This window comes from Pseudorca crassidens, chromosome X, assembly GCF_039906515.1.
Source record: "Pseudorca crassidens isolate mPseCra1 chromosome X, mPseCra1.hap1, whole genome shotgun sequence".
NCBI lineage: Eukaryota > Metazoa > Chordata > Mammalia > Artiodactyla > Delphinidae > Pseudorca > Pseudorca crassidens.
In genome coordinates this window covers 121,169,568-121,195,273 of record NC_090317.1, presented here as the reverse complement: position 1 = coordinate 121,195,273, position 25,706 = coordinate 121,169,568, and the positions used below count along the sequence as shown (strand labels likewise).

The following is a 25,706-nucleotide window of genomic DNA, read 5'->3' as shown; positions in this document are numbered from 1 at the left end:
CTCCTGTAGCTATTGTTAAATCTTGGTAAATCTGATTTTATGTCAACTCGGTGTTTCATTATTAATATAATGTTATCCCTCTGATTATTAATGAGGTTAAACATATATATGAGGTATATAAATATATATATATATTCAAATTTCCTCCTTTATGCATTTGCTGCTCATATCTTTTCCCTATTTTTCTAGTGAATTTCTGTCTTTTTTAACACTTAGTAAAATTTCTTTATAGATTCTGACTGTTAATCTTTTGTTAATTATATGTATCACAAATGTTTTCTCAAGCTCTGCTTCTTGTCCTGTGTGTGTCTGTGTGTGTAGGTTTATGATGTCTTTTAGTGCACAGAAGTTTCTTTCTAATCCTAATGCAACTGATTTGCTCAGTCTTTTCCTTTATAGATTGATCCTTTTGTCTCTTATTTAATAAATCATTCTAAAACAAAAGTCATTTAATAAACCATTCCTGGGCTTCCCTAGTAGCACAGTGGTTAAGAATCTGCCTGCCCTCTCGGACTTCAGACTATACCACAAAGCTACAGTAATCAAGACAGTATGGTACTGGCACAAAAACAGAAAGATAGATCAATGGAACAGGATAGAAAGCCCAGAGATAAACTCACGCACATATGGTCACCTTATCTTTGATAAAGGAGGCAAGAATATACAATGGAGAAAAGACAGCCTCTTCAGTAAGTGGTGCTGGGAAAACTGGACAGGTACATGTAAGAGAATGACATTAGAACACTCCCTAACACCATACACAAAAATAAACTCAAAATGGATTAAAGACCTAAATGTTAAGGCCAGATATTATAAAACTCTTAGAGGAAAACATAGGCAGAACACTCTATGACATAAATCACAGCAAGATCCTTTTTGACCCATCTCCTAGAGAAATGGAAATAAAAACAAAAATAAACAAATGGGACCTAATGAAACTTAAAAGCTTTTGCACAGCAAAGGAAACCATAAACAAGACGGAAAGACAACCCTCAGAATGGGAGAGAATATTTGCAAATGAAGCAACTGACAAAGGATTAATCTCCAAAATTTACAAGTAGCTCATGCAACTCAATATCAAAAAAACAAACAACCCAATCCAAACATGGGCAGAAGACCTAAATAGACATTTCTCCGAAGAAGATATACAGATTGCCAACAAACACATGAAAGGACGCTCAACATCACTAATCATTAGATAAATGCAAATCAAAACTACAGTGAGGTATCACTGGTCAGAATGGCCATCATCAAAAAATCTAGAAACAATAAATGCTGGAGAGGGTGTGGAGAAAAGGGAACCCTCTTGCACTGTTGGTGGGAATGTAAATTGATACAGCCACTATGGAGAGCAGTATGGAGGTTCCTTAAAAAACTACAAATAGAACTACCATATGACCCAGGAATCCCACTACTGGGCATATACCCTGAGAAAACCATAATTCAAAAAGAGTCATGTACCACAATGTTCATTGCAGCTCTACTTACAATAGCCAGGACATGGAAGCAATCTAAGTGTCCATCAACAGATGAATGGATAAAGAAGATGTGGCATAATATATATACAATGGACTATTACTCAGCCATAAAAAGAAACAAAATTGAGTTATTTATAGTGAGGTGGATGGACCTAGAGTCTGTCATACAGAGTGAAGTAAGTCAGAAAGAGGAAAACAAATACCATATGCTAACACATACATATGGAATCTAAAAAACAAACAAACAAAAATGGTCATGAAGAACCTAGGGGCAAGATGGGAAAAAAGACGCAGACCTACTGGAGAATGGACTTGAGGATATGGGGAGGGGGAAGGGTAAGATGGGACAAAGTGAGAGAGTGGCATGGACATATATACACTACCAAACGTAAAATAGATAGCTAGTGGGAAGCAGCCACATAGCACAGGGAGATCAGCTCGGTGCTTTGTGCCCACCTAGAGGGGTGGGAGGGAGGGAGACACAAGAGGGAAGAGATATGGGGATATATGCATATGTATAACTGATTCACTTTGTTATAAAGCAGAAACTAACATACCATTGTTATACTCCAATAAAGATGTTAAAAAAATTAAAAAAAAAAAAAAAAAGAATCCGCCTGCCAATGCAGGGGACACGGGTTCAAGCCCTGGTCCGGGAAGATCCCACACGCCATAGAGCAACTAAGTCTGTGCACCACAACTACTCAGCCTGCACTCTAGAGCCCATGAGCCACAACTGCTGAGGCTGCGCACCACAACTACTGAAGCCCGTGCACCTAGAGCCCGTGCTCTGCAACAAGAGAAGCCATCGCAATGAGAAGCCTGCGCTCCCCAATGAAGAGTAGCCCCCGCTCGCCACATCTAGAGAAAGCCCATGCGCAGCAACGAAGACCCAGTGCAGCCAACAATAAATGATAATAAATAAAAATAAATATAAAAAAGAAATCTTATCTATAAAAAAATAATAATAAACCATGTCCAACCAAGAGTCACCTATATATCCTTATAAAAGTTTGTCTTACTTTTCCTATTTAATTTTTAGTCTATCTTAAATTTATTTGTATCTGTTACATAAAGTAGGAATGCCTTGAGCTTTGGCTCATAAAAGGGTCCCTACAGATTTTTAAATTTGCTTCTTTTTACCAGAGCTCTAGGAACCTGAACAAGTTTTTTGTTAATTTCTTGGCTCAATATTCCTGCACCCTGCTAGTAGTGTAAATTCATTTTCCACACCTATTAAAAAAATTCACAAGTGAAACCTGATTTTGATCAGGTCTCTAGATCAGGACTCTGCCCACCATTTGTTTTTGTAAATGAAGTTTTATTGCAACATATTCACACCCATTTGTGGGCTGTCTATGGCTGCTTTTGTGCTACAATGGCAGAGTTGACTGGTCTACAATGGCAGAGTTGAATAGAGGCTCACAAAGCCTGAAATATTTACTACCTGGCCTTTTATGGAAAAAGTGTGCTGACCTCTGCCCCGGATCTATACATTTACAGAAAACACAGGGGTCAAAAGAGCATGTTAAGCAATATTATAGGGACATAATCAGCAAATCCAGAAAGTGGGAGTTTCTATAGGACTAACAGTTCAGTACTTCTGCGAATAAACTGCAAAACAAAACAAAACAAACAGAAAAATGATGGAGGGACTCTATAGGCTAAAAAAGACCTAAAGTACATCTGCTAAAATGATCAAGAGAGGACCTTGTTAGATCCTGATTCAAACAAACCAGCTGAAATTTTTTTAAATGAGACATTAGGGTACATTTGAATACTGACTAGATATTTGATGGTATTGAGGAATTATTATCATGTTTTTGACATGGTACTGTTATTAAGGTTGTTTTAAAAATTCTTACTTTGAGAGCTAGAAGGTGAAATATTTACACGTAACATATAGTTATATGATGTTGGGGATTTCCTTCAAAATAATCCAATAAACATGGGGTTGGGTAGAAAAATAAAACAAGATTAGCCAAAGTGTTGACAATTGCTGAAGCTGGGTGATGGGTATAAGGAGATTCAACATACTAGTCCTTCTTTTATGTGTTTGACAATTTTTACAATGAAAAGTTTAAAAAAAAATCCATATAATGGAATACTATTTGGCAATAAAATGGAACCAAGTAATGATACATGCTACGGCATGCAAAGTGAAAGAAGCCAGTCACGAAAGACCACCTAGTGTATAATTCCATTTATATGACATGTCCAGAATAGGCAGATCTATAGAGACAGAAAGTAGATCAGTGGTTGCTTAGAGCTGGGGACGGGGGAGGAAGAATGATTACTAATGGGCGTGTAGTTTCTTTTGGGATGATGGAAATGTTCTAAAATGAGATGGTGATGACAGTTGTACAATTCTGCAAATATACTAAAAAGCATTGAATTGTAGACTTTAAATTGGTGAATTTTATGGTGCATAATTGTATCTCAACAAAGCTGTTGTTAAAAGCGCTCAATAGTAAAAGCAAAGAAAAAAAACCCCACCTTATTCCCTAGCTCCTATAACTGGCTCTGAAACACCCATGGAACGGCTCCAAACCAAAGGATTTAGCCAAAATTAAATGAATTCTCTTTTGCCCAGTTACCTGGCACACACTAAGAAGCAGCGGCAGTTCCTGACCACCAGGCCGCTTTCCCTGGGTGTAGCTCGTGGCTGCCTGGTGTCCTGTCAGAGTGCTTAGATCAGTGAGTAACTGTGTCAAATTTGGATGGAATTAAACATGTCATTTTGAGTTGCTCAAGTTCAGTTTCACCAAATTACATCACTCAACTGGGACATCATCAAGTTTTCATGACAAAGAAAAACTAGTATGAACAGGCCTCCAATGCACTTGACTCATGTTAATCCTCCACATGTGGAACTTATTCATTCACCAGTTATCCACTGAAAAATCTTGGCTGGGCCCATCCACCCTCTTATGTTTCAAGAGACAAAAAATAAGTGACTTGCCCAAGGTATCACAGCCAGCTCAGGAGAGTCAAGATAGCATCAGATTCCCTGAATTCCACTGTATTTGCATCACACTGACTTTTCCCAACCCCTGTACCTGGGTGTAGGTACTTGTATGTGTTGGGGAGTGTGGGACAGATTCATTGGAGACAGGGTTGGCGTCTACATTCTTTCCTTGGGTACAGAGTAGCAGTTTAAAATGACCCTTCTCTGGGTTCACTGTGCCCCCAGCCCTAAAGACAGCGGAAAAGGTTTAGGAAGCAGGTGTGCCCAAGGACTCTAAGGGCCCTGACCACCCAAAGGGTAAGTGTGGGCCTCCTGCTCTCTCTTTACAACTTCTGATAACTCAACAAGAAATATTTATGAAGTGTTTTTGGAGACCTCCAGGGCTCCAACAGGGCAGTCTTCAACACGCCCTTCAGCTGCATGCACAGGAATTTGGGGCAGCTGTAGTAGTTACTGTCAAATACTGGAACAGTGAACCAGGATGCCCCTGCCAGTGACGGGATCCTTTCGCTCTCTTCCAGGGATAAAAAAATTGTCCAGAGACCTCCTATGTTGCTAGAGAGCTTCCGACTTTGCAAAAAAAAAGAAAAGAAAGAAAAAGAAAAAAGAAATCCTTTTGACTGACAAAGGACTCTTTCAAAAATAAAACCAACAATAAACTTACAAAGGGGCAATGCAAAAAAGTAATGTCATTTTACTGAGAAGAGAATTACAGTTTAATTGGTGAATGTTCGATCTCAAACATGAGAACAGTATTTGCTCTAAAGCAAGTATTTGGTAATTAATTTTCAGTGAGTTTCTGAATTCTATGGAAACCTGTTTTGAACCAAGCTTTTTTCCTTATCTCTGTCTGATGGGCCTCTCCTAAGCAGGGAGATTTGGGGACACTATACTGATCAAGTTTTGCTGCCTTCTATTATTTTAAGCTATAGTCTCATGACTTGATCTGAGAATCGCCATACTGCGTCAGACTGATTGGCTGACAAGCCCAATATTCTGACTCTGAAAGTTATGCCAAGGGATAATTAGGAAATGGCAGATTGCCCTCAATAATGTCACCCTGATAGGATATGAACAGACACATGTCATACAGCCCAAATTTCTCTTCCTGTATTACTTACCTATTGCTACAATAATACTACATAACAAACAACCAAAAATCTCAATGGCATGTGTTCATTGTTTACGTGCCTAGAATCACTGAGGGTTACCAGGCAGCTCTGCTGATCTTGGCTGGATTTGCTTACAACTCTGGGGGATTGGTTTCAGACGGGACAACTATTCCACACATTCCCTCACTCTTTAGCTGGCCAACCCAGGCATGTTCTCATAGCAAAGCCAAAGGTGCAAAGAACAAGCCCCACTGTTCAAGTCCCTTCCAAGCCTCTACTTGCATCACATCTGCTAACAGTCCATTGGTCAAAGTAAGTCACATGGCGAAGGACACGATCACATCACCTTCAGTGGGATGGCACTGCAAAGTGACATAACCTTGGGTGTTGATATAGGGAAAGGTAAAGAACTGGGTCCATAAATGCACTTAACCATACTTCCTTACCCACAGTGGATCTGCAATCCTTACATTCACTTAAATACTACGAAAACCGACTTATAGTTTTCAATGTCTCACTGTTTTAGATTAAAGAATGGCCTAGTTTTACAAGTCTTACCAGTTTTACCACCTGTAATGTAAACAGCACCTCCTCCTATTTATTGTAAATTTCTCTCTTTTGAGCTTTCAAAGGCACCATCTTTCTAGTCTGAAGAGAGTTGGTCGATACAACTGGGAACACTCTATCCTTTCTTGTTCCCGCTCAGACTCAGTTTTTTTTTTCTTTTTGAGTCAGGCTTTGGAGAGCTAACTCTGCTTTCTCTTCTAACTCTCTCTGATCGCCCTAAATCACTCCAGTGGCTCTTGGGGAACACGCTCCGTTTCTCCAGTTCTTTCTATTGATAGCCACCGGCAGCAGATCATATCTCAGTCTCCTGCTCATTTCGTGCCTCTTGTACCACCAGCTGCAGTGCCCGTTTCATCAGGGGATCTCAATATATGTGATAAGAGAACAGAAGAGCTATTGCTCTCCCTGTGCATTGCCCCCTCCCCAGGTAAATCCACACAGGTGCACTAATGCACTAACGTGCCTTCACCATTGCTGGAGGAAGGACATATTGGGCCCCCTGCTTGCTTCTTGCATTCAGATATTTTCACTTTTCTTTAAAGGGCCCATACTGTCTGCAGTTCGACCACACTTTGTGGATTTGTGCCCTTTCATTTCTGGCCTTTCCTCTAATCAACAAGTGCAATTCAAAAATGACAGCACTTAAGATCCAAACGTGAATTCAACAAACATCACTACATCTGGGCGTACAACATGCCCTTCTCAGCAAGCGGGCCCTCAACAGAACTGTTACATGTCTCTTGAGCAATTATAACTCCCTTTCACATTCACAGCAATGATATCGTATTGTTCTCCCAGGCTCACAAGCATTGAGCACTATTTTGGTGGTTTTGTGTATTAACTGTCGTCCCAGCAACCCTATGAGGCAAATATGAGTGTTACGCTGTTTTTCACAGGCAGAAAAACTAAGGCGGAGAAAGGTTCATTAACTAGCTCACGTTCACCCAGGTAGAAAGTGGTGGAGCCAGGGTTTGGACCTCAGCAGTCTGACTCCAGACCTCTTAGGCATGATGCCGGTCGAACTTCACCACCACCTGCGGACAATTCGGCTAAGAATGAAAACAGAACCTTTTTTTTTTTTTTTTTTTTTTAGATTCCATATATACGGTGTTAGCATACCGTATTTGTTTTTCTCTTTCTGGAGGGTGGAAGGGAGACGCCAGAGGGAGGAGATATGGGGATATATGTATAGGTATAGCTGATTCACTTTGTTATAAAGCAGAAACTAACACACCATTGTAAAGCAATTATACTCCAATAAAGATGTTTAAAAAAAAAGAGAATGAAAACAAATGCACAATGCACTTCAGGTACCTCCAACAAAGATCAAATAAAAAGTGAGAAAAAAGCAACAGTGAAGAGGTGAAGAGAGGTAAGACCAAACTATGAGACAAGAAAAATGCTCTCCTATGACAACACTGGGCTGTCAAAATCTCCTGGATCTCTTTAAGCTTTAGAAAACTAGGGGGAAAAAATCTCCTGAGGAATTCAGATGAGGCAGCAGGTCTCAGATTGGATCTGTCCAGAGAGCAGCAGTAATTTAATTTACATGCAACCGACTATTTGAGAAAAGAAGCTTCTGAGCTACATTTTTGAAAGAATGTATTGCTGTACAAGTGTCATAAAAACTTTTCTTAAATAATGTCACTCCATTTTCAGCACTGCTTTCGGATCTGTGAGGGAAGAAATCCCCTAAATCCTTGCACTTGTCAAACAAAACATCTTGCTTTCCCAGAGCATTCTGAGATCTGTCAGAATTGGTTTGATTATGGTTTTTCTCGGAGGGTTCTGCGGATCCCGTATGCTCTGGAAGTCCCTCGGAGCGCCGAGACCATTAAGGAAGGAATTCCCAAGTCCAGCCTCACCCGACCCCTGGTAATCTTAATTACTGGCTAGCTCTTTCACTAAGCCTCCAGTTGCATTTTTCTCAGTTAATAGATCATTTGTAGAGAGTCTTTAGACATTCCTGTTGACATTGTAGGCTTGGGAAAATTATTAACTCAATAACTTATGGCATTTCTATGAACTGCTTTGAAAGCCTGACTATGATGAGAATTATGGTGGCAACTTTCTAAAGCATGTTCACTGGTTTCCAAGAACCTGGACTGAGACCAGTGAATTATTTTGTTAACAATTTTCCAAATGAACCAAAGGTCAATTGTTCGGCATCTGGGACTCCAGAATCAGAAATACTGAGGCAAACATCCAACCTCACAGCTCGGAGCATTTCTTTGATTTCCCTTTTCAGTTTCCTGGGCAGTAAGCTGATTTTTAAGAAGCAACTGATATCCTTATGCAGCTATAGGAGAGAACTCACCATCTTTTGGACATTCTCATCGGTAATATTGGTGTTGTAATTCCAAGAAGCAAGTGAACTTTGATAAGACAGGTCTTCAGCTTCACGGTCAAACTTCTGCAAAAATGTCTTGGCCCGTTCCTCAGTGGCGGATTGAGCAGCCGTTACAGCAACAAGGCTGAGAAGGAGCCAGAAAGAGCCTGACATCTTGCTCTGTGCGCCAAGATCCCATCCACTGAACAACTTCCCTAGAGTAAAACCTCCTCATGAGATTTTCTCTCTCATCAGCCTTTGAACTTGGGTTGGGCACTGAGCAGGAAGATAAAAAAAAAAAAAAAAGGAAGAAGAAGAAAAAACAGTAAACAATCTGCTGAACCAACACAAAATTCATCCTGGAGAGGACAGATATGTAAACAGATTTTAGAATGATTTCTTAAAGGAAATCAAATAAACAAATGTTATTCATTAATCCCAGAGAATCATAGCTCTCAAATTTTATGGCCAAATCAAAACTTGTCCATTTGCTTAGTATGTTCCTTAAAATCTGTTAAAGATACACTGAAGGTGTTATGATTTTACAGTGACCAACGAACTCTAGAATTAGGGGTCACGGGGGTAATGTTGGGACTTACACGTTTTAGAGACAATTCCATTAAGTCACTTCTCTCTCCTTCCTTTTTATTTTACACTCATATTCACAGAAACTCTATTTGGGTAACATTTTCCCTTCCTAAATAAACAATTTTGCCCTTGTCTCTATAGAATTCATTTTTTTCTGATAAATTTTAATTTCCAGGGCCAATTTTTAAAATTATGAGACCACCCTCCACTCCACAAGTTAACTCTCCTGATTTAACTTGGAAAAATTTTAAAAGGCTCCTTTTCTCTTTCGCAGATGATCGTGCTAAACACTGGTTCTATGACTAACTTCACGGTGGGCCTCCATCCCTTTCACTTACCTGTTCAAAGCTTGGTCAAGGTCACAAGGAAATCAGAATGCCACCACATGGTATGAAATTCAGCGAGTGTCCATCTCAAGTTCTGGTCACCCATAGCCATGTATCATTGCATAGAATTCAAAGAGACTTTAGTGGTTATCCTGTAGAATCTCAGGAGCTGGACCACTGTCCTCATTCCCAGGGTGTAGGTATGAGTGTCATAGGTACAAGAGAGGAGCCACTTTAAATGGCAGGGCTCATGGGCCTGCTTGACTGTGGTTATGAAACCTTCACACAGGGAAAACATTTCTTTACCCAAAAAACAAGTCTTCCAGGTCCAGGTGAAATGGCAGTAACCAAGCCTTTAAAAAAAGTTTCCACTACTTCTCCTTATTCCAAAGTTGTACATGTTATTGTAGAAGAGGAAAAAAATAATAAGTAACTGTTTAAAGTGCTTTGCATTAGAATATCTCATTGAAGCATTACAACAAACCTAGAGGCAAATATTTTTATCATCATTGTACAGATTATGAAACTGAGGCGCAGAGAACTTAAATAAATGACCAAACCTTACTCAGCCAGGAAGTGGTAGAGCCAGGATACGAATGCATGCAGTTTGAATCTAGAGTACAGGCCTTTAAGTTGCTGTCAATAGTCTAAGAGCAATGATGGAGGTGTAGATAAAGAGCAGCACAGGGACATGGGCCTTTGGTGACCACGATGGATTTGGTTCCGCTACATCAAAAAGAGGTGGATTCTGGGACTTCCCTGGTGGTCCAGTGGTTAAGAATCTGCCTTCCAATGCAGGGGACGCAGGTTCGATCCCTGGTCCGATCGCTGGTTGGGGAACTAAGATCCCACATGCCACGAGGCAGCGAAGCCCGCAGGTTCTAGAGCCCACGCGCCACAACTACAGGGCCCTCGTGCCACAACTAGAGAGCCTGCATGCCACAATGAAAGATCTCATGTGCCACAACTAAGATCTGATGCAGCCAAATAAATAAATATTAAAAAAAGAGGTGGATTCTTACTACCCTTGGTATGAATCAAAAGACATGATCCTTCTAAGAAATAAAGTAATTGACACATTTAAGCAATTATGATCAAGAAGGTTAAAAGAAAGTGAGCTGAGGGGATCAGTGCAGTTTCAGTCAGGCTCCTTCCACATTCAAGGAAGCTGAGATCCACTCGCTTTCACAGGCATTAAGAGAAAAACTGGTCAAGAGAAAAGGGGGCAGTGTGTGGGGCTCTGAACCAAGAGGTGGAATGTTACTTTAATAAAAGCTGAAACACAACTCTACTCAGGTTGCTTCCTGAATGAAGCTCTTGGGTTCAGGAAAAAAATGGGAGTAGTCCAACTTCAATACACTGAGGCAGAAAATCAGATTAACGTGATCAAATTGAAATAGGGAAAGCAGGATATGAAATCTGAACGTTAAAACAGATGAACAAGGAGCCTGAGATAACAGTGAGGCAGGAGAAATCTAGAAGCCAAGAAATTTTGAGGAGCGAGAGAAATAGGAGAATTTGGTCACAATAATCCTGTAGGAAAACTAGCTCACAATGGCCAACTGCAAGCGATGACTGAATTATTGGAAGTTTTGTTGACTTTCCACTGAGAAGATGCTGATGTCCTGACAGCTGCCCAGAAGTGTCCTGAGACCATTCTGAGAATGGAAAGAGTCCACTAAAGACCCAGGGGATGGGACCCAGAAAAACAATTGGCCTAAAGGAACAGATCCTCTGTGAAAGAATGAAGAACCAGAAAAACAGGAGAGTGGAAATTGAGGAAACCTGTTCTATTTTTCAGAAGGGTAGATGGAAGACTTTGGTATTGACGCCAGACAAAAACTATGAAATATCATTTTTAGAATGCGGTTTGCACTTGGACAATATATATCTCTGGTCCCAAATATATATCTAGGGATTCACTAGGAACAAATAAGATGTTGTCTGCCTCATTTCCTTTGTATCTTCCATTTCAATAAGGGATTTAACAAAATGTAAAGTTCTACAACTAGCTCTAAATGTCCCTGAAAGAACCACACAGCACAGAAATAAGCAGTCCTCTGATCAACAACAGTTCATGCCCAAAACAACAAAAATCTTGATTCATGTATATAAAATAGATAAACAACAAGGTCCTACTGTATAGCACAGGGAAGTATATTCATCTTGTAATAAGCTATAATGAAAAAGAATCTGAAAAAGAATATATACATATATATGTATAACTGAATCACTTTGCTGTATACCAGAAACTAACACAACATTGTAAATCAACTATATTTCAATTAAAAAAAAGAATCTTGATTCAACAATTATTTATTGGCCACCTACTCTATGCTAGGCACTGGCTAGATACTGGATACTAGCTAGGCGCTAGATACTGGATATACACTAATGAATAGACAGGAAAAGTTCCCGTGGATATCATATTATACGAGGTGGCGTAGCAGGAAGAAACAAATAGCTGATGGTAAACGCTATGGCTTTACAATAAGCAGGAAAGGAGGAGGGTGAATGATGGGGTGGGGATGAGAGGATGACATCTGAGCAAAGACCTGAAGGAAGGGATGAAAGCCACATGAATATCTGAGGGGAGTCTGTTCCAGGCAGAGGGAACAGCAAGTACAAAGGTCTCAAAAACATCAGAGGCCTTTGTGGCTGGAGCCCAGTGCACGGGGAAAGTGGCAGGAGGTGAAGATGGAGAGGAAGCTCTAAGGAGGGCCTTATAGACAACTGTAGGACTTTGGCTTCTACTCTGAGTAATGTGGCAAGACATTGGAGGACTTCAAGCAGAGAAGTGATCCGGCAAACGTTTTAACAGGATCACTCTCACTGCTGGTTAGAGAACAGACACTGAGGGGTAAGGGTAGAAGCAAGGATGTCAGTCAGCGAGTTACTACAGCTGCCCAGTCAAGCAGGGTTGAATAAAAGCTTAATATGAGAAATCAATCCAACATGGCTGCCACCAGAAAGCAAAGCCATCTTAGACTATCTTAGACTTTGTTACTAGAAGTATTAGATACAAAAGAATTTAGAGCATCATGCTAATTTCTAAGACCCACAAGTTTAGAGAGACACAGGAGAGTATCCAGAGGAAAATAAAGAAGAGAGTAAATAGGTCTCAAATAATGTCATTTGAAGCACAGTGCAGACGTGAGGAAGGACACCCAGCATAGACAGCTCTCCTCCATCATGGGACTGTCATTTAGATGAAGACTTAGGTAGCTTAACGGATTGACTCTGCCGCTGATTAGCTGTGTGACTTTCAGCAGGTGATATTTCCCTCACATCTAATTTCAAAGCTGATAATCATATTTACCCATCTCACAGGGACGTTGTAAGTATTCTATGAATTAATACATGAGAACACAGAGAAAAATGCTGGGAGCCTAGTAATACAAGCCACTCAAAGTGCGAGGAGCTGTATGATAATTAGTGGACTTTGAGATATGAGGGAGATTGGAGACTCGTCCATAAGCGTTTTGTAGGAAAACTGTCATATTCTGAGAATAAGCAGGCCCCACATAAGCAAGATGAAAATGCACTGCTTTGACTCTACTAGTTTTGCTTTTTTTAATCATTTAAGGAAGACATTTTTCTAAAATACATTCCATCTAATCAGGATGTTGCCTGAACATTATTTTATGTGTTCTTTTTTCTTTCCAGATGACTCAGTGTCATCATCTTGGACAGCGTTTACTGACTAGGCTATAACGTGATAACATCTTCGGGGCTTTACGTTAAATGGCTCCAAACAGCTTTATTGCTATTAACTGCTGTCTCTGCAGGTTCTGAATTCTGTGCCACTTCTTGAAGAATGCACTTTGAGTGGCCCTGCCCACCACGAATCCCCTCCCTGTTTCTGATTTGCTGTCTGCTAAGAGCTAAATGGAAACCAGATAACCATGGAGTTCAATCAGAACACTCCCTCTTCATAGGCTCAGATCTGAGGGTGGGTCTTCATTCTCCTCGAGCAAAGTACATAGACTTTGAGATCCATTTTTCACTTACTGCTCAACTTTCTGTCCACTTCCAACCGAATCATAAATGGTGAGGTTGCTAAATAGCTATAGCAAAAATTTCCTCTAGCTCCCCAAGTTAAGAAGACAACTTCGGTCGGAGCAAAAGAATGTTTTGTGTAACTTCTTATCTTAAAATTGACAGAGTAATGTTTCTGACAGAAATAAGAAAGGAGGGGCTTCCCTGGTGGCGCAGTGGTTGAGAGACTGCCTGCCGATGCAGGGGACACGGGTGCGTGCCCCGGTCCGGGAAGATCCCACATGCCGTGGAGCCGCTGGGCCCGTGAGCCATGGCCGCTGAGCCTGCGCGTCCGGAGCCTGTGCTCCGCGGCGGGAGAGGCCACAACAGTGACAGGCCCGCGTACCGCAGCAAAAAAAAAAAAAAAAAGAAGAAAGGATATCAAGAATATAAAGTAGAGAGAATTTAAAACTCCACATGACCAAGAATGATTTGCCTTTAGTCCAATTGGTTTTGACCACATATTTATCACACAAAGTGAATTTATAAGTACTTTACAGAAAATAAATAAGTTGACTCTTTAGCCCAAAGGAAAAGCTAAAGTTCTTTCCTGTTTACATTTCGAGTTGCATAGCTGCCCCTTTTTCCTACAGATAGAGCAAAGATAATCTTCATTAACCAAATTGACAAATATTTTCAACAGACAGAGTTCAAGTTTGTGAGGCCAAACTGTGGATTCCAGGGAGGTTGTACAGATTATTATTGCTCTGAATTTATAATAGTACAGTGCTTGCCATGTAAGCCGAATTTATTCCCATATCCAGACAGTACAAAATAGCAGGTAACACTAGAGTCGCTAGTACAAATTTATATCTAGGGCCTTAGAAGCAAAACTTGAGCCTTTATTCTAAGTGAAATGAGAATCCATGGTAGAGTTGTTTTTTTTTTTTTTTTAAAGAAGATGTTGGGGGTAGGAGTTTATTAATTTATTTTATTTTTGCTGTGTTGGGTCTTCGTTTCTGTGCGAGGGCTTTCTCTAGTTGTGGCAAGCGGGGGCCACGCTTCATCGCGGTGCGCGGGCCTCTCACTATGGCGGCCTCTCTTGTTGTGGAGCACAGGCTCCAGACGCGCAGGCTCAGTAGTTGTGACTCACAGGCCTAGTTGCTCTGCGGCATGTGGGATCCTCCCAGACCAAGGCTCGAACCCGTGTCCCCTGCATTAGCAGGCAGACTCTCAACCACTGCGCCACCAGGGAAGCCCCATGGTAGAGTTTTAAAGGAGGAGTGACATGATCTCATTTACATTTGAAAAGCATCACTCTGGCTGCTGTATCAAGAACAGGTGGCTAGATTTCGAATACAATTTGAAAATGAAACCAGGAGGATTTTCTGCTGAATTAGATGTAGGCTGTGAAAGATAGAGAGAGGCAAGGATTACTCCAGGGTATTTGGATTGAACAACGAGAAGGATGAGGTTGACATCAATTTATATGGGGAAAAGGTTGCAGGTAACACACTTTAGAGGGAAAAGGAGGAGTTCAGTCAAGGTTGTGAGAAATCCAAGAGATGATATATACAAATCTTCAGTTTGGCAGCGAGCTCAGGGATGACGATATAAATTTGAGAGTTGTTAGTCAAATATGCCTTTTCAGTTAAGGCAAAGAGGAAAGGATCTTACTTCTTCAGGATCCCAGTGTGCTGGAAAGTACTACATAGTCCAGACCTCAAAAGGAAAACGGGATGGGATAAGAAGGAAGAAAGTTACTTGAAACAACCCTCCCTAGAGGAGCCATCTGTGCACTGTACAGGGAAGTGATAAAAGGGAATTTCAGGAACTTGGCCAGAGCATCACATTTCTTGACTGGTTTACAGAAAAGCAGACACATCTCAGGAGCACAGGATGGTTGAGTTGAAGCAAGGTGCACGTTAAGAGAACGCAGCTGACATGACATACAGTCAAAGTCAAGCGGCTTAGATCCAGTCCAGGTCAAGGCTGAAACACTGATGGGCATTCAAAGCACAGAAGACTCCTTTTGGAGCTAGCTCCTGCCTGTCAGCTAGAGTCTGTGGGTGACTGAAGACTTTTACACTTTGGTTAATACTTCCTAATTGGCTCTAAATATCTTAGAATAAGCCTTCATCCCTATTGACCTCTACCTCAGTCTGCAGACTGAGTGTAAGAGCCATGTTTTCAGATCCAACTAGAAATGTCCAACAGCAGTTGTCTTCTTGAAGTCCAGCAGGTTCATCCTGGAGACACTGTACCATTCCCTCCTCCACTTCTAAGGGACGTATCTGGTCTGGGTCATTGGTAGGGCTTGGCCAAGGCTACTTACCTTGGCCAAATCAGAGAGATGGGGAATAGATAAATCACATTATAAATCCTCAAGGGCCTAACATAACATCTGAGCTTCAATCTCATGCCCACATGGATACATGCACTTGGAATTATAAGAATTTTCCTGAGACTTCAGAATCTACCATTTTTTAAATCAAAATATCTTGGCTTTTGATGAAATGTCACCACAAATACATAAAAACTAGAAGCTCAGTTGGGTAAGAGTCTTACTACTTCTTCATTCTTTGCCACTGACAACCCTCTTAAGGTTTGCCAGCCTGTCATCAATCTCATCAGGAATCTTCTTTGGCTGAGAAATATGTCAATGCCTAGAAACCAGAAACTATATAACGTAAGTCCCAGGGCAGCCTTGCATCTTTTCTAGGACAGTCAGAATGTGGTAGATATTAATAATATTAATTTGGATTCCATCCAGAAAGGAATCAAGGCCTCATGGCCTTGGAATCTGGATAATGCCATTATGTTACAAGATGTTATTTTTGGAATTCAGTTATTCCCAAAGTTTTGACATTGCTTTACATAAGGTTAGGCAAAGCTTCAGCGATCTCTGCAAGGATGAAATCACTAAGCAATCATGAACGTTGAAAACTTGAGAATACACTTGGAGGAACTCTCATACTGAGTGAGCATGCTTCTCTGCTCAGCCTTTCCCCTGGATTTTGTACCTGGATTGGTACCGTCGCAAGCTTTTTCGCCTCTCCTATTGTAATAGTGGAATCTCTCTAAGATTAGCTGGGGCGCAGGAGTCAGTTATAGCTCGCTGGGATGCTTGATCATCTTTGGAAGCTGATTCAGCATCCTCTCTGAATTTATTTGGTCAAGAAGCCCTTAGGCCCAAGTTCCATACAAATTCAACATGAACCTGAAATTTAGGGATAGCTCCAACTCTTCCATATTATGTTTCTGGAAGATCTAGGACGCTCGGGAGCATGGGGCACTCTAGAGACACTTTTGGTAGTCTAGATCTATACCGACAAGTAACATACTCCTTGGGAAACTGGAAAAGCAGTGGGGGAGGGCAAAAATCTCCATATATTACTCAGGTGGGATTTCAACCTGGCACTCTCCCTAAAGAGAGAGCTGCTGCTTATCAAAAACCAGAAGTCGGGCTTCCCTGGTGGCGCAGTGGTTGAGAGTCCGCCTGCCGATGCAGGGGACATGGGTTCGTGCCCCAGTCCAGGTGGATCCCACATGCCGCAGACCAGCTGGGCCCGTGAGCCATGGCCGCTGAGCCTGCGCACCCGGAGCCTGTGCTCCGCAACGGAAGAGGCCACAACAGTGAGAGGCCCGTGTACCACCAAAAAACCCCAGAAGTAACAAGGCCCAGGACAAGGCAAGGCATTAGGTCAGGCCCCAATACACCCATCAGTGAACATCAGGCATAGGCAAGCCAGCATCCTAAAGAGCTCCACTGGAGGCACAAGCCTCTGACAGGTATGGGGATGCTGTGATGCAGCTGCCAGCTAGAATAGTCATGGGGTAAAGGGGAGTGGCAGAATGGATAAGAAATGACTCACAGTGTTGTTTAACTAAGAAAGGACAGGAGAAGGAGGAAAAGTGAGAGAGAGGAAGAGAGGATTCTAGGGCATTAACCAGAGCATACAAGCCTGTCTTTATAGATTTCAAATCATGGTTAATATTTATATGCCAGGGACTATGTTAAGCACTTTACAAGCAGTATCTTCTGGAATCCTCACTGTCACCCTGTAAGGAATTATGATAATTTCCATCTAATAGGATTATAAATGAAGGCTTAAAGAGGTTAACTAAAGGGCCTAAGTCTGATTAACAAGTACAGGTGTCCACATTTTAACCCACTGTTTACCATGATGCTCAGCTAATCAGGGAGAGGGTTTTTTTATCTTTCACTATAAGATATTTGTAGTAGATTGCAAAACTACTTCTTTACTCCTCTTTGTATCAACACCCTTTATAATGTGACTTTGCAGTTTCTTCCATCAAGATATATAGTCTGGGCTTCCCTGGTGGCGCAGTGGTTGAGAGTCCGCCTGCCGATGCAGGGGACACGGGTTCGTGCCCCGGTCCGGGAGGATCCCACGTGCCGCGGAGCGGCTGGGCCCGTGAGCCATGGCCGCTGAGCCTGCGCGTCCGGAGCCTCTGCTCCGCAACGGGAGAGACCACAACAATGAGAGGCCCACGTACCACAAAAAAAAAAAAATTAAGATATATAGTCTATTTCCTTCTTCTTGAATCTGCTTTGGCCAATGGCATGTGGCAGAAGTAATAGTGGGCCAGTCCATCCTTTCTTTCTCTCTCTCTCTCCCTCTCTCTCTCTTTCTCTCTCTCTCTCTCTCTCTCTCTCTCTCTCTCTCTCTCTGAAGGCTGAGTAGCTATCAAGTGAACAAGCCTGAGCAAGGGACCACTGGAGCAGAGATGAGACAACCAAGCTGAGGCCATCCTAGACCAGCCAGCCCCCAGCTTCCCTGGCAACTGACTACAGACGCATAAGTGAGAGCAGCTAAGACCAGAAGAATTTCTCAGGTGAGCCCAGACAAAACTGTCAACCCATAGACTCATGAACTAAACAAATGGCTGTTGTTTCAAGCCACGGAGTTTTAGGCTGGCTTTTTGTGTAGCAAAAAGCTAACTTATACAATCTCTTAATAACTTCACCAAGGTCTTTCCAAATTATCTATTCAGATAGGATGCTCTTGGGTTGCAAGTAAGAAGACACTCTTACTCAACTGGGTTAAACGACAAGGAAAACATATTAACTCATGCAAATAAAAGACCATGATATGTTAAATCCAGAGTTAGTTAACTTAGCGCCTTAATGATACCATCAAAGACCCAGGTTTCTTCCATCTTTCTACCGTGCTACCCTTGGCATGTTGGCTCTGCTCTGATTAAAGCTTCCCTTGGGGTCACAAGATGGCTACATTCATTTCAAGCATCACATCTAGAAATGACAACATGGAAAGAGGAGCAGTTTCTTCCTGTGAATCTCTCTCTTTTTTAATGACTTTTTTAAGACTAAGGGAAGCTTTCTCAGGGGACTAGCATAATTGGCTTAGACTAATCAAGATTTACATCTGGTTCATGTTGGAGAATGGTAGACCTCCAGCTAAACCTGGTTTTGCCTTAAGGGAGTAGGAGGGGATGCTTTTCATATATGTAATATAGGTCATGCGTATTCCACCCACTGTAGAATGTCCCACTATTTCTGGGATATTTTCTGTAGAGATTTCATTCCAACCATGAATGTGGGTTCTTATGAATTTCAGGCACAGAAGACAGAGCTTGTAAGATCTTCCTGAATTGTGCCTTGGTCTGGAGGGAGTTTCCACCTCAGTCTCAATAGCATGCTGATGTCTCTACCCACTGAATATATATGATACAACCAAGAAGAGTGGGCAAGGGGAGAAGAAAGTTCTAATAGGAAAGAAAAGATATTTTCCCAAACCACTACCCAATTTTTTCCAGGGATATAGATCCCCTCAACAGTATTAACAACTACTTATCCAATTAAGTGAGATGGATGAGAGAATGCAAATCATATAGAACACATAATCTCTGGCTCATTGCATCCTGTGTTATTGGGAAATTTTACTCAGAAGACACAGATAAAAGATGATGGAACAAATTCTGATTCGTAAGAATATAAAACTTTTCATGATTTCAGAGAAATAGGAGGTCAGAGTGGGCACAAGGAGTCAGTCAGGTAGGCTTTACAAAGGAGATGAGACTCTGAATCATAGAGACTAATACTACTAATAACAGTAACAGTAATAATAAAATCCAAACTCTGTTGAGTGCTTATTATGTGCCAGGCAGAATGTAACTGCTTTACATGTGCCCCCACATTTAATCCTCACAACAACCCTATAAGGTAAGTGCTAGCACCACCCTCAATTTCTAGGTGAGGAAACCGAGGCATGGAATCAAGATCACAAAGCTGGAAATGAACAGAACTGGGGTTGGAACCTCAGCAGTCTGACTTCATGCCCAGACTCTTTGTGGTCAGAAAGGGCTTTTCGAAGGAATTCCTGTTACAGACATGGAAGAGAGGGACAGTCAAGGCATAAAGAAGCATAACAGGTGTAGCTAGACAGCTTGAAAAATGGTCCCACAATGACATCAAACTTGCACAAGTTACAAACACAGTTCCTCCTTGCATTCCTTTTACTGCATTCATCTTCACAATTTTCACTGAAGGGAGACCATTGGTGCTCTACCCTTTTTCGGTGAAAAGCTGTTTTTCTCAGTAGGGTGAGAATGTTCAGGAATAGAGAGTAATTAGAGATCATAGGTTCACAGATGACAACCTCAGATGGTGTGGCAGTCATTTTGTTCTCTTCAAAGCGAGTCTATATCAGTAACAAACAGCAGCGGCTCTCAACCAGGATGATTTTGCATCCCAGGGGACAAATGACAATGCCTGGAGACATCTGGGGTTGTCACCACTTGGGTGGAGGGTGCTCCTGCATCTAGTGGGTAGAGGTCAGGGATGCTGCTAAACATTGTGCAATGCATAGGACAGCTCCCCACAAATAAGACTCCCCAAATGTCAAGTGTGAGGTTAAGGGACGCTGACCTAGATAGACGGCACTATGAACATAGTACTCTCAAGAATCATGTGTGTGTGATTCCACCGCTTTACATCTCAGTCAGAGCCAAGCAGAATAGTAAATTACCTTCTCCCAATAGCAAAGCTGCCAAGACATTTGAGCACAAAGTAACTAATCCTGTTTAGACATGAATATGCATGCATTTGCACTAGTCTCAATAACAAATAGGAGAAATAAGGAAAAAATAAAACAAAATATCGATACAAATAATTAGCCCTGACTTTAACACGACAGGGGAGAAAACTAACACTTAAAGCATTTACTGTAGGTCACCTTGCTGAGTGTTCACAACCACCTTTGTGGAAGTTGTTACTTTCTAAACACTCAGCATGATCAGTAACTAGCTCTATGTCACCCAGTAAGAAAACTGGGATTAACCTGTCAGTGTGTTTTCCTTTCAACTCCTGCCTCTTTCCGTGGGATGTGGTCAAGTTCAAAAGAGCTAGTAAGATTGTTGAAGAAGAAGATAATTATGATTTTTAAAAATAGATGAAAATGATATAGTACTTCTGCCTTGAAATTTGTTGACGTCAATATGTAGGAGATATTATCCAGACAGCTCTGTCTCTCCCAAGAAAAGGACAGGATGAAATGGGCTGAAAGGACATGATGGCAAGAATTCAAGTTTAGTCTTAAGGGAGAATCGCTTGACAGTGGTCAACACTGACATACACTATTGAAGGGTGTTGTGTAATCTTTGTCTCTGGAAGGTTTCATAGGCTGAGGAAGGTTTAGGAGGGTTTGAATTTGGCCTTGACTGACGGGGAGGACATGGCTGGGCACAGCTCCAGTTAAATGCTGCTCTGGGAAAAAGAAAAAATAATGAAAGGGGATAAAGAAAGCCTATGGGACTAATGGGACACCATTAAGAGAAATAATGTCTGTATCACTGGAATTTCAGAAGGAGAAGAGAGGGAGAAAGAGGCAGAAAGACTATTTAAAGAAATAATGGCTGAAAACTTCCCAAACCTGGGGAGAGATTTGGACATCCAAGTTCTCAAAGCTAATAGGTCGCCCCAAAATTTCAATCCAAGACAGTCTTCTCTGTCTTGGATTGAGACACATTATAATAAAACTATCTAAATCAAAGCCAAAGAGAGAATTTTTAAAACAGCTAGAGAAAAAATTTTTCTCTCATACAAGGGAAGCCCCATGAGGCTATAACCATATTTTTCAGCAAAAACCTTGCAAGCTGGGAGAGAAAATGGGATGATATATTTAAAGTGCTGAAAGAAAAAAACCTGTTAGCCAAGAATACCTTACCTAGCAAAGCTGTCCTTCAAAAATGGAGGTGAGGTAAAGATTCTCTAACAAACAAAAGTTGAGGGAGTTCATCACCAGTAGACCTGCCTTACAGGAAATGCTGAAAGGAATCTTCAGGCTGAAATGTAAGAGTGCAAATTAACAGCATGAAAACACATGAAAATGTATAACACACTGGTAAAGAATTCAGAATACTCTAATACTGTAATATGGTGGTGTGTTAACCACTTAACTCTAGTATAAAGGTTAAAGGACAAAAGTATTTAAAATAGCTATAGCTACAATAATTTGGTTATGAATGCACAATATAAAAAGATGTAGGGCTTCCCTGGTGGCACAGTGGTTGGGAGTCCGCCTGTCGATGCAGGGGACGCTGGTTCGTGCCTCGGTCCGGGGGATCCCGCATGCCGCGGAGCGGCTGGGCCCGTAAGCCATGGCCACTGGGCCTGCGCGTCCGGAGCCTGTGCTCCACAGCGGGAGAGGCTACAGCAGTGAGAGGCCCGCGTATTGCAAAAAAAAAAAAAAATTCTGACATCAAAAACATAAAAGGGGAGCGTAAAAGGGGAGAGTTTTTGTATGTGATCAAAGTTAAATTGTTATCAGCATAAAATATTCTGTTATAGCCATACAATGTTTTATGTAAGCCTCGTTGTAACCACAAAACAAAAAGCTACAGTAGATTCACAAAAGATAAAGCAAAGGGAATCAAAGCATACCACTATGGAAAATCATCAGTTCATAATGGAAGGTAGCAAGAGTGGAAGAAAGGAACAAGGGAACTACAAAACAGCTAGAAAACAGTGAATAAGATGGCATTAGTAAGTCCTTACCTATCAAGAATTACACTAAATGTAAATAAATTGAATTCTCCAATCAAAAGACATAGAGTAGCTAAAAAACAAGACCCACTATATGCTGCCTACAAGAGACTCACCTCAGCTTTAAAGACACACAAAGTGAAGGGATGAAAAAAGATAATTCATGCAAGTGGAAACCAAAAGAGAGCAGGGGTGGCTATACGTATATCAGAAAAAAGTAGACTTTAACTAAAAAAATGGTAACAAGAGGAAAAGTAGGTCATTATATAATGATAAAAGGGTCAATTCATCAAGAAGATATGACAATTGTAAATATATGTGCACCCAACGTTGGAGTACCTATATATATTTAGCAAATACAGATCTGAAGAAAGAAGTAGACAACGATATAATAATAGTAGGGACTTCAATACCCCACTTTCAGCAATGGATAGATTATCCAGACAGAAAATCAATAAGGAGACATTAGACTTGAACCATACTTTAGATCAAATGAACCTAACAGACATATATAGAACATTCCATCTAACAGAAGCAGAATACACATTCTTCTCAAGCGCACATGGAACACTCTCCAGGATATATCATATGATAGGTCACAAAACAAATCTTGGCAAATTTTAAAAGACTGAAATCATACCAAGTACCTTTTCCAACAACAGTAGTATTAAACTAGAATTCAATAACAGGAAGAAAGCTGGAAAATTCATAAGTATGTGGGAATTAAACAACACACTCCTGAACAACCAATAAGTCAAAGAACAAATCAAAACAGAAATTAAAAAATATCTTGAAACAAATGACAATGGAAACACAACATAGCATTATCTTTTTTAAGACATTTTTCCAAAAAAACCCATACAGATGGCCAATACATACATGAAAAGGTGCTCAACATCACTAACCACCAGGAAAATGCAAATCAAAACCACAATGAGATATCACCTCACACCTCTTTAAATGGGTATCATCAAAAGACAAAAGATAGTGTTGGTGAGGATGGAGAAAAGGGAACCCTTGTGCACTGTTGGTGGGAATGTAAATTGGTACAGCCACTATGGAAATCAATACGGAGGTTCCTCAGAAAGTTAAAAAATAGAACTACCATATGATCCAGCAGCCCCACTTCTGGGTATATATCCAAAGGAAATGATAACAGGGTCTCAAAGAGATATCTGCACTCCTGTGTCTATTACAGCATTATTCACAATAGGCAGGATATGGAAACATCATAAGTGTTTGTCAATGTATGAATGGATAAAGAAGTTCTGGAAATGTAGTGTACAGTATGGCGACTATAGTTAACAGTACTGTATGGTATATTTGGAAGTTGCTAAGAGAGTAGATTTTATAAGTTCTCACCACAAAAAGAAAAATTGTAACTATTTGAGGTGATGGGTGTGTTAACTAATTTTATTGTGGTAATTATTTTGCAGTATATGTATATAAAAAATCAGGGCTTCCCTGGTGGCGCAGTGGTTGAGAGTCCGCCTGCCGATGCAGGGGATGCGGGTTCGTGCCCCGGTCCGGGAGGATCCCACATGCCGCGGAGCGGCTGGGCCCGTGAGCCATGGCCGCTGGGCCTGCGCGTCCGGAGCCTGTGCTCCGCAACGGGGGAGGCCACAGCAGTGAGAGGCCCGCGTACTGCAAATAAATAAATAAATAAATAAATAAAAATCATTACGTTGCACACCTTAAACTCACACAATGTTATATGTCAATTATATCTCAATGAACCTGGAAAAAAACATGGTGTGGAAATATATATATATATATATATACACACACACACATATATATTGAACTATTATAAGCCATGAGAAAAAAAAAGAAATTCTGCCATTCGTGACAACATGGATTGACCTTGAGGGCATTATGCTAAGGGAAATAAGTCAGACATAGAAAGATGAATACTGTATGATATCACTTCTATGTGGAATCTAAAAAAGCCGAATTCTTAAAAACAGAGAGTAGAGTGGTGGTTGCCAGGGGTTGGGGTGGGGGAAATGGGGAGATGTTGGTCAACAGGTACAAACTTCCAATTATAAGACAACTAAGTTCTGGAGATTTAATGTAAAACATGGTGATTATAATTAATGATACTATATTAAATACTTGAAAGTTGCTAAGAGTAAATCTTAAATGTTCTCACCACAAAAAAGGAGATGGGGGACTTCCCTGGTGGCGCAGTGGTTAAGAATCTGCCTGCCAATGCAGGGGACACGGGTTCGAGCCCTGGTCTGGGAAGATCCCACATGCTGTGGAGCAACTAAGCCCGTGCACCACAACTGCTGAGCCTGTGCTCTAGAGCCCACGAGCCACAACTACTGAGCCCGTGAGCCACAACTACTGAAGTCCGTGCACCTAGAGCCTGTGCTCTGCAACAAGAGAAGCCACCACAATGAGAAGCCCATGCACCGCAACACAGAGTAGCTCCCACTCACCGCAACTGGAGAAAGCCTGCGTGCAGTAATGAAGACCCAATGCAGCCAAAAATAAATAAGTAAATTTATTTTTTTAAAAAAGGAGATGGTAATTATGTGATGTGATAGAGATGTTAGCTAACACTATAGTGGTCATCACTTTGAAATCTATATCAAATCAACATGTTGTACACCTTAAACTTACACAGTGTTATAGGTCAGTTATATCTCTATAAAGCTGGGAAACAAACAAAGGAAAGCAAATGCTGCCCTGAGAATGAGCCCCAACCACAGTCCAAATGGGGCTTCTTCCCCACTCCCCTCCCCACCCCTACCTCCCACTCCCTGTGTAAGGAGCCCAGCCCATCCTCCATTACATCTCTAACAGCCTGACCCGGTGTGTCCTCTCTCCTTTCATTTCCAACCCTCTCAGCACCTCATCTCTCCCAGTCCTTTATAATTCGTTTTGAATGGTTAGATCTAGGTGGTGGATAAGTGGGTGTTCATTATACTACTCCTCCACCTTTCTTTATGCATGATAATGTTTATAATAAAAAGGTAGCAGGAGGTGTACAGGAACCGAAGGCAGATCGTGTAGGGCCCCATCACCATTTAGAGAGGTTGGGTTCTACCTAGAAAGAGATGGGTAGAGAGGAGAGGCTTAAGTAAAGGAATGATATCATGGTTTGAATTTCCATTTGTTTTTTTAATTTTTGTTTTGTTTATTTCGGGGTTTTTTGTTTTTTGTTTATTGGGTTTTTTTGGCTGTGCTGTGTGGCTTGTGGAATTTTAGTTCCCTGACCAGGGACTGAACCTGAGCCCTCGGCAGTGAGAGTGTGGAGTCCTAACCACTGGACCACCAGGGAATTCCCTGACTTTCCATGTTAGCAGGATATGTCAGGGTTTTCT

At 41.2% G+C, this 25,706-nt stretch overlaps 1 protein-coding gene across 3 annotated transcripts in view; it reads right to left on the bottom strand.

The window, feature by feature from the left end:
- The window catches only part of ACE2 (angiotensin converting enzyme 2), a 65,389-nt gene extending 43,716 nt beyond the window's left edge, over positions 1 to 21,673 (bottom strand). The window contains exons 1-2 of one of the 3 annotated variants that reach the window (XM_067723037.1): positions 21,557 to 21,673; positions 8,443 to 8,730 (exon numbers count right to left, since the gene is read on the bottom strand). In XM_067723037.1, the coding sequence (XP_067579138.1) occupies positions 8,443 to 8,628 (186 nt within the window). In that variant the 5' untranslated portion in view covers positions 8,629 to 8,730; positions 21,557 to 21,673. Of the gene's footprint in view, positions 1 to 8,442; positions 8,731 to 9,380; positions 11,684 to 21,556 lie in introns of those variants that run through there. The other 2 variants (XM_067723038.1, XM_067723036.1) reach the window with 2 other exon arrangements.
- Positions 21,674 to 25,706: the final 4,033 nt, after the last annotated feature.